The 9,098-nt window shown below is 35.9% G+C and overlaps 1 protein-coding gene across 7 annotated transcripts in view; it reads right to left on the bottom strand.

Moving 5' to 3' along the window:
• Positions 1-4,931: 4,931 nt before the first annotated feature.
• Positions 4,932-9,098, bottom strand: part of MARCHF1 (membrane associated ring-CH-type finger 1) — a 231,141-nt gene continuing 226,974 nt past the window's right edge. For all 7 annotated transcript variants that reach the window (XM_048303001.1, XM_048302997.1, XM_048303003.1 and 4 more), the window contains one exon: positions 4,932-9,089. In XM_048303001.1, the coding sequence (XP_048158958.1) occupies positions 8,788-9,089 (302 nt within the window). In that variant the 3' untranslated portion in view covers positions 4,932-8,787. The remainder of the gene's footprint in view (positions 9,090-9,098) is intronic.

Here is a 9,098-nt window from a genome sequence, read left to right as displayed (position 1 = left end):
TCCTTTACAGACATCCAGGTGTGTATTTTCATAGCTGTGCAGCAAGAGTTACTGATGAGTGTTAAGTCTGTTATTATGTATATGAAGTTCTTCCCTCTTTACAAATAGGCTTGTGCTATCCTTTCACGTTTTAGGAAACCAATCTGTTTAGGTTATACAGAATTAACAATTGTCCTTAAATTAATCTAAAGAGAAACCTGAATAAATTTAACAGACTTGGAGCATGGGTGGGTGATCTAATTCATCTTCAGGAGGACTGCAAGTCGTAAACCTGACTCTATGTCTTACCCTCTGACACCAGGCACATCTCCAGGCCATCACATCATTGCTTTGTGCTTGTGTTTGAGAGATAAGTGTGCTAAAGTTCAGGGCAGGGCTTTGATATTTTTATGTCTTTGTTAAATTGAGCTGGGTGGTGGAATTTATCTTGTTTTGATTTATAAAACTTGAGGTGTTAAACTGTGGTAGAAACTCAGCCAGGGTAATTGGACTGAATTAAAATTGTGTATGTGGTTGTTTCAGTGCTTTGACAGATTTTGCCTTTTAAAAGTTCATTTTGAATTCTTGCTTGTATACAAAGTCTGATGTTTGAAATTGCAAGTAGAAACATTGAGTCACTTTCCCATGACATTCTGTAAAATACGGATCGAAAATGAGCAGATAATAACTGGAAGGTGTCATAGTAATTACAGTATATTAGGCTGACATCCTGGTGAATGCTTCAAAAAGATTGTCATGCAAAGTTATGAAGAATGATATATTCTATATTCCTTGAAACAAACCAGTAATAAGATGTTTTAAAAATGTGGTTAATGTGATAGTCAAATATTTGAAATTATGTTTTTTTTAACACTTTTCATTCAGACCACAAGAACATGTTTATAGATCAGACCTTTTTGACTTTGTGGATTTTCTCCCTTGAAATCCATATATTCATTGCTTGTTTAGCTGGCTTTTAAACTCTTTTGTTAACCTACTGCACAAGTAATGAAAAAACAGTGTCTGCATGTGAACTTTTTACACTGAATTATCAGAAAAAATCACATGTAGCTGTCAGGTATTCATATTTGAATTGCAAATAATCTAGGCTTAAACTGATGATGTGCAAGACCAATTTCTCAGATGAGCTGTTGCAGAATACTAATGTGGCAGTGGGAAAGAACAAAAGCCCCCAAAGCCATGTATGTATGTATGTATGTATGTATTTATTTATAATTTCTGTGCTGAGAGTTTTTTGTCCTGGCAGAACTGGAGTGGGGGGGCATGTAGAGAGAGTTTTTTGCCTCACGGATGAGCTGCTGGAATCTCTTCAATTAATTTCATAAACCAGTCATGCTTTATAGCCAGCTATTAGAATTTTGTATGTTGATGAGTTTCTTCCCTACAGGTGAAAAAAAGACGAATGCTCTCAGGAGTTCTGAATTGTTATTCTGTTTCTTTAAAATCTAGAAAGTAGATGCTGGTAACAGTGGGAATGCGAAATGGTTATGTGATGTTCTCTGTTCTCACAAAGGTGCTGTGGAGAATACCTTAAAATTCTGTTGTTTTGGAGCTAAGGATTTCAGATTTTAATGTTTAGTTCTGTGTTATAATTCTCTGTAATTTACAGGTCTTTTTTTCTAGTAAAGGATTAATTTTAGAGATTTCTTGATTCTAACTTGTCAGGTACTGTTTTGTAATGTTCCTGTGTGTTTTTAGTTTTCAACTCAAAGCTGTAACAGTTAAAATTCATGTTTCTTTAATTATCAGAGCTCATATTAAATATACAACACTTCAAACAAAAAAGTAATATTTTTACACATAAAGTCACTTTCATATAAGAAGAGGGTTTTTTAGTGTACTTTCCAATTCGTTGCAGTGTTCTTACCAGGTTATACTTTTAGTTTAGCCAACCTTGGAGTAGAGCTAAGACTTCTCTAAGGAACTGGCAGAATTACATTCAAACTTTCAGTAGCTGAATTGTTAGTTGTGAAACATACCCTATTGATGGTCTCAGCTGGAAAGAACCAGCTGACTGTAAGTCCAGTAGAAATAATTACTTTTTTCTTTCATAGTAAACAAATCAAATGTGATTTAAGAAAAAGAAAAAACCAAAGCCAAGCAGAAGATGCTGATGTTCTGAAAGCTGGTTCTAGGCAGGAAATGTAAATTAATTAATTTACAATTCTTTAGCATTGGAAACAAATTAAGCCATTCATAAGGGAATATACTTATAGAGTGTCATGATTTTTTGTTTGTCTTTCAGTGCAATAGCATATTTACTCATCTCTGTGATTACACTGCCATATGTGAGGACAGAGTCTGGGGATCAAAAACGTGTATATTAGAGTTTAACTTTTTTTAAAATGGGGTTTGCTAGACACCTGGCAGATAGGAAAGGGTAGTAAAAAAAAATTTTTTTTTTCTCATCAGAAGAAGTTCTCTGCTTAAGGAACCTTCCAGGTTTAGTTTTCTAATAAAGGACAATAAAATGCCTGCAGTACAGAATTATGTCAAATTGGCTTCTTTGGTCAGTCTCAGAATGATACAATGCATACATTATCTTTCTATCTTATAGCTCTTTCAAGAGTAAAAATTCATTATAGTTGGATTCCAGGCATCCCCAAAAGAAGTGTTTCAGAAGGTAAGAGACTTTGCTCATGCGGTGTTGTGATTTATGCACTACAGTTTAAGCTGTTGTCTTAAAAACAGCTGGTAAGGTCCTGTGAGAGTTCCTGTAATGAAACTGAAAATAAGCTGATGGTGATATACTTACCATAGTGGTCCTGTAATCAACTTCCCTAAGCCTTGACTGCTGGATTGGAAATACTGTCCAATTTCATTAAAATGGAGGGTGTAATATGTAACTAGTTACCTGTTACAAAGGAAAAATAAAACTAATCAAGTTATTAGACTAAAATGACAGCATTACTTTAAAAATGGAAGCATTTTCTAAATAAAGATGGAAGCATCCTACTAATGGCAGCTCTCACTCGAGTTCACACAATTAACCAAGGCAGTACCATGCTGATTTGAAAACTGATAAAGTGATAATGCCCATTGCTAAGATACAAAATGCTCAAAAAATCTTACCCATGCTTTTTAATGAAATACTCTTTTTCCCCAGCTCTCAAAATTTGGTAGCAAACTTAGAGGTAAAGTGGCACTTGAAGATTCATTAAAGCCTTTGCCTGAATTTCTAGACTGATTTGTTCTTTTGACTGTATCTTCGGGGCTCCTGTAAGTAGCAGTCTTTCTTCTGTGAGCCGTGAACTTTTTTCTGAGTTTAATATGACCCCATCTAAATCTTGCTACTTTGCTTTTCACTTCTATGCTGTTTGTGTGCCATTATTAAAGTTTGTTGATCATGTTGTTCGCCACATTCCCAGGCATGTGCATACACAGATGTAGTGATCCATGTTTCATTATAGAAGTATTTCCTCAAATTATTAGTAATTTACTTAACACACTTAAAAATTGCTGTGACCTTTCTTCTTTGGTTTTTATTTGGAATAGTGCTGATTACTGTAGTATTATATCTCTTATCTTTCAGGTGTTTAAAAAAAAAAAAAATGAAGTCTTGTGTTTCAGTTAGTATTTGTCCCAGAGCCCACATTCTCCGGCAGACTGGAATCATTCTGTTCTCAATCAAGGTTATTTTCTTAGCACTGTGTCATAGGCAGTGGAAATGTGCTACACCAGTCAGTATTTTTGGCAAGTTTTTTGACAATTTCTTTGACTTTTAGGAAAGCTCATGCAGAACAGCCTTAATATTTTATTGGCTTGGATGTGTGTACATGGACATCAAACTGAACAGAAGCATGTTTTGTGTTCTAATGGTACCCTTCATAAGACATTCAAACTTGTGTGCAAAGAAAAAAGGCATAGGGACCCACACCTCTACTCTCTTAATTCTGAAACCAAATTTGGCTCCACTTTTCCATATGCTAATAAACAGAAATTAATATATCTTTATTACTATAACTTCTTTGGTTATGCTGTTTCTTTGGTATTGTGTCTTGCATTGTGAATTCATTTTTATTTACATAGTGAGCTAGTTAGGGCAGCTTTAAGAAAGTGAACAAATGGTTAGCCTTGGATGTAGAGAATGAAATTAATTAGAACACTACTTCTGTGTTTTGAACATATATTCTTACCAATCATCAGCCATATGATGACTTATTCCAGCTAGAATTGTGGTATTTTGAAACTTAGCCCACTGTCTCCCCAGCTGGCCATCTAGGAGAAAGGTATGGGGTAGGTGGATCTGTAGAAAACTAAATTTGGACCTTGGTTGGAACATTCTGTTTTAGTCAAGGTAAGATATTTTCTTTGGTTTTACACTTCAGAAAATGTACAGGCTTTTTTATAATGCAAACATGTAATATTCCTTTTCATTTTAAAAAATGTCCTTAGGGTTTTTAAAAAGGAGAAAACCTCACCAAGTCAAAGTACAAAATGATACAAAAAGGAACAGGATCCATGCTGACAGTCTGGGCTGGGATTAGCTTTAAAGTACTTAACTGTCCAGTCCATATTTAAAGCGTTTATGTGTTGGACATTCCAAAATCACTGTAACAGTTTGTTCCAAGGCACTGCTTTTCTTAGGAAGCTTTCATCCTCTTACCCTCCTGGAGCTGAAACCCAGTACTAGTTGTCCATTATTCTATGGATGTAAAACCAGTTGCTCTAGGCTTCTTTATAGGGTTGAAGCCTGCAAGCTAAGTAACTATAATTCTTTTCAAGTGTTTTTGTACTACAAGTTATTTTCCTGAGCATTCTGCAAGGCAGGGTACCCAAAAGTAGCCCCTTGCAGCTTAGCAGGTTTATCAGTATTAAGTAAGTAGCAGAATATATTGTTCATCTTTCTTGCAAGAGTGTGGTCTTGCCAATTCATGTTCAGCATGTGATGCTCTATGTAACAAGGTGACAAATGTAGAATACTACAGTGGTTTGAGTAATTTGTTTAATACAAATACATTTTTTCACAACATTAAGCAGATACATTACTTTTGTTTTCCTTGCCTTCTGTCTTCCAGTACACATTCACCCACAAAAACATACACTTTTTCTTTTGCAAAAGAGAGGGAGTTAAACAAGTAACACAAACTCGTAGTTCCAAATATTATACACAGTAAAATACTTTCATCAGAGTGTAAGTTTCATTGCATTATTGGAAATTATTAACTGTTTGTTCTGGAGATGGGGGGTTGTTATTTTTTCTACACAACAAAAATAAACACTACCTTCAGATAGCACTGTGTGAATGGCACAGTTGGACTAGTCAAGAATCTTTGTAATGCTACTGATAGTCAGAAGTGGTATATTTACGCCAGTTTGAAATAAACTTTATAATGCTTGTAACTTAAAAACAGGAAAATAAATGTGCATGTTCACAGGAGTGAATACAGGAGTATCTTGTTTAAACATCCAGATCTGACCTGACACCAAATTACTTTCACCTACCTTTATTAAAACTTTGTTTAAACAAGAATGCAGATTAAGCTGTTCTTGCTAATGGCAGCTCAGAGCCAGGTTCTGCCCTTGTAGGTTTAGCCAGGCCAAATTCCACTGTCAGCATATTTGCCAGAGCTGCACTGTGGCTACACAGGAGTTTGATACAGTTCTTTATTTGAGATGGCATCTTCATTGAAAAGTCTTTAGACTTTTTCTTATAACCTTCAGTACACTGTTTTGTTTAGTTTTTTTTTTTCAGGTTAGAATACTGTGGTTAATAAATTAATACAGAAAATTGTACTTTGTGTGGGAATGAAAAAGCATTGGTTGGTAAGGATCTGTCTAGTTTCTCTTATTACTGAAGACCAGAATCCAAGGCATGGTGGTATGAATAGCTCCTTGCCCTCTTGAAGAGGTTGTACCCTGCTTCAGAAACAAATTCCAATCCTGCATGAAATCCCTGAAAGCTCTAGAAAATCCAGTGTACCTAAGAAGAGAAAGGGATGCATGGACTAACGCTGTAATGCTTTAAAAGGTTAAAGGCTGCTTCAAGCCAGCTGAAATCTCTCTTGCTGGTGACTTGTCTCATTGTCCATCTCAACAGTGTCCCATTTTGCTCCTTTTCCTGCTGTCCACATTAAATATTTCCAAGGGAGAGGAGGAATTTCAACTGAAGTCTTTCTCCTTTCTTTTATTTAATTAAGTGTAAACTCAGTTGCATACATGGTTCAGTGCCAGAACAGTGTTTGAAGTTGAAGGCATTAGTATAAAATTTTGCACGTTGTCTTTTGTGTTGCTGACTCTTCAGTATATTTTTTAAAAAATGCAAAATCTTGTTGGATGCTACAGTTCTGCTTTCAGAATCTTCAGGTTTTTTCTTCTTTGAGGTGAATTTTGTACTTGTTCAAGAAAAAAACCCCAATTGAATTAGTCTCCAGTAAACTAACAAAAGAGGGGATAAAGTACTTTCAATGGGGTCATGGTGCTACAGCAGTCAAAGAACAAGCTGGCTAAAGAAGCAGGGTTACTTTCACTTAGTAAGAAACTGTTATTTCAGAAAGCTCTTAATTATCCTTCATAATAATGTTCCTTGCCGGTAAATTTTGCCGATTCCTCAGGTTTATTGTAAACATCTTTCCAAACATTCAGATGCAGTTAGTAATTTTAAGTGTCTCACTTCAGATATAATGAGATTTACCTTTCAAGTAGCTTTTTGAAAACCATGTCATTGCAGACTATCTTAAGCATGTGCAGTTACAAGACATTCCTTAGTCATGTCATCATGCTCTGAAGACCTTCTGAAGTCTCCTCCACAATTTTAAATGGAGAAATGATTTGGTTTCTCTTGCATGTAATTTCAAATAAGAAGCTGCTACAATTGGAAGTTGCAGTTGTATAGCTGGGAAATTATTTTATATAAAAAGTGCGTGCCATTACATGAAGAAATTTCAACATTAATCCAACTCACCTGGAGTAACTTACAGCAAGTATAGATGTATATTAAGGACCCATTCAAGCACCAAGATTTTGTGTCCTGTCTAGCCAGATAACAATCACTTAGTCACAGCCAAATTACGAGAGCAAATCCAATACAAAAGTATATAATAATCTGATTAAAGACACATTTCTTGCTAACACTGCTACTTCTAGTATTCCCTGAGCCTTAAGCCAGTAAACATTCACAAAGGAATACCTAGTATATAAACTCCAATACATCTTAGGCCCAGCAGCCTGGATATTTGCAAGAATGGGATGAATCTGTTATTTCACTGTAAATATGTGAGTGTAGAAAGAGAAAATTTACCAGTAGAAACTTCAAGGCTTCTGTAGAATTCTAGTTCACTTGTAATTGTGGCAGATAGCCCTACTTTAAGTGAATCTCTACTCTCCTGTCCTTATTACTCTGGTTCTTTATTTGCTGTTTTTTGCTTTTCCTCCTTTACTAAATACAATATTAAAAAAAGAACTTTCAACTTTTTTTTTAAATATATGTTCAGGGCCCAGACTCGTCCACACCAGTACGTAACTACTCCAAGTCAATACTTGCTCTTGTGTCCTTGAAGTAAACACCACAGTTTTGCAAAGTGAATCACAAAATTGGTTCTTTATATAATTCACCCTGTTGGACACAGTATTACATCTACATTCATTTATCTATTGCACCTTTTAATGCTATTCACACTTCATTTTTATATGCCAGTGCTCAAAACATGAAGTTAACAACTGAACTGTTGAATCTCTAACACCTTAAGTTTACCTGTACAGAAGGAAACCATTGATTTGGTTTTTTCAGTCAGGAAGATAAAAACTAACTTTTTAGAACAAGGAGATAAAAACTAATGTTTTCTTAAGATACATAGGTAGGTATGTTCTCTTACATCTACCTTTCTGTATCATGAATCTTAAAAAATAAAACCAAAAATAGCTTCCATCTTTACTATGTGTCATCCTTTTCCACACCTTTGATAACAGACAATTTATTTTTGTGTGATTCTGCAGTAAACTGCTTTTTTTAAAATTTACAATTCTGCCTCAATACTTTGCATATCCAATTTATGTCTAATTCACTCCTGTAAAGTAAAATAAACAGCAGAGCTGCTCTTCTAAATGCATATCGACATACTCTCTCCTTCCTGTACTTACTTCACTGACATTTAAAAAGACTGACTGTAGCTTATGGAGACATGAGTTTATACTGGTTGGAACTGCTTACTTTTCAAAAATTCAGCCACAGTTAAAACCAGCTGGTTCAAATATCCATAGTTGACACAGCTGCCCAAACACTGAGGCTCCGCTACAGTCACATGAAGGTGTTACTGTACGAGGCTGAGAGAGCGAGTGCTGCAATACAGCTCTCTGGAATTCTGTTAATGCATATAACTGGACTGGTACCCTTTGAAGCACATCTTTGAAAAGGTAAATAGCAAATACAACTTTTAGTAGTAAACAGATGAAAGGTTTTGCGTCTTCTGTAAACAAAATTATTGTAACAGTTCTGTTTTCTACTTTCCCAGCCAGCCCAGTTAGGAAAAAAAAAGTACATTGTCACATTGGTTTGGCATTGTCTGTTAAACTTGTTCTCTATTGCACTTTCTACACTTCCACTTCTACTACACTTGCTGACTAGTTGCGAAACTACGTCACGAACGGTCACATTCCATACAGCAACAAGTTGCTTTGCTGAATCCATTTTCCTTGTATGGTTTTGGTTTTTGTACGGGGTATTATTTTGTTGTTTGGTTGGGGTTTTTTTAACTGAAAAAATGCACAGTCATTTCTACTTTCTTGTAGCACTTGTAGTGTAGCAAACACTACGTCTTACTCTGCGAGGAAGAAGCAATGCTGTCCGTGTCAAACTGGCATGACCTCCGATGTCGCTTCTTCCGCTGCCAGCTGAGAGTTTGTACCTGTCTGTGCTACTGGCACCACCACCGCGTCCTTCACCTCCGAGGGCTGAGTGCACGGGGAGTTTTTCTCCTCCAGTTTTTTGATGGTGTCTGGGCAGTTCTGAACAAAGATCACTCTGTTGTAGGCTTTCAACCTGCGCCACAGCTGGACGTAAACCTTACACTGCACATACATGAAGACCAGGCCTCCTGTGAATCCAATGGCCACCACAACGAGTTTTGTCCAAAATGGCCATTCAAGGACACCTTTGAAAT

This window comes from Corvus hawaiiensis, chromosome 5 (genome assembly GCF_020740725.1).
Source record: "Corvus hawaiiensis isolate bCorHaw1 chromosome 5, bCorHaw1.pri.cur, whole genome shotgun sequence".
Classification (NCBI taxonomy): Eukaryota; Metazoa; Chordata; class Aves; order Passeriformes; family Corvidae; genus Corvus; species Corvus hawaiiensis.
The sequence above is the reverse complement of the archived record's forward strand: the minus strand, read 5'-3'. Positions and strand labels throughout refer to the sequence as shown.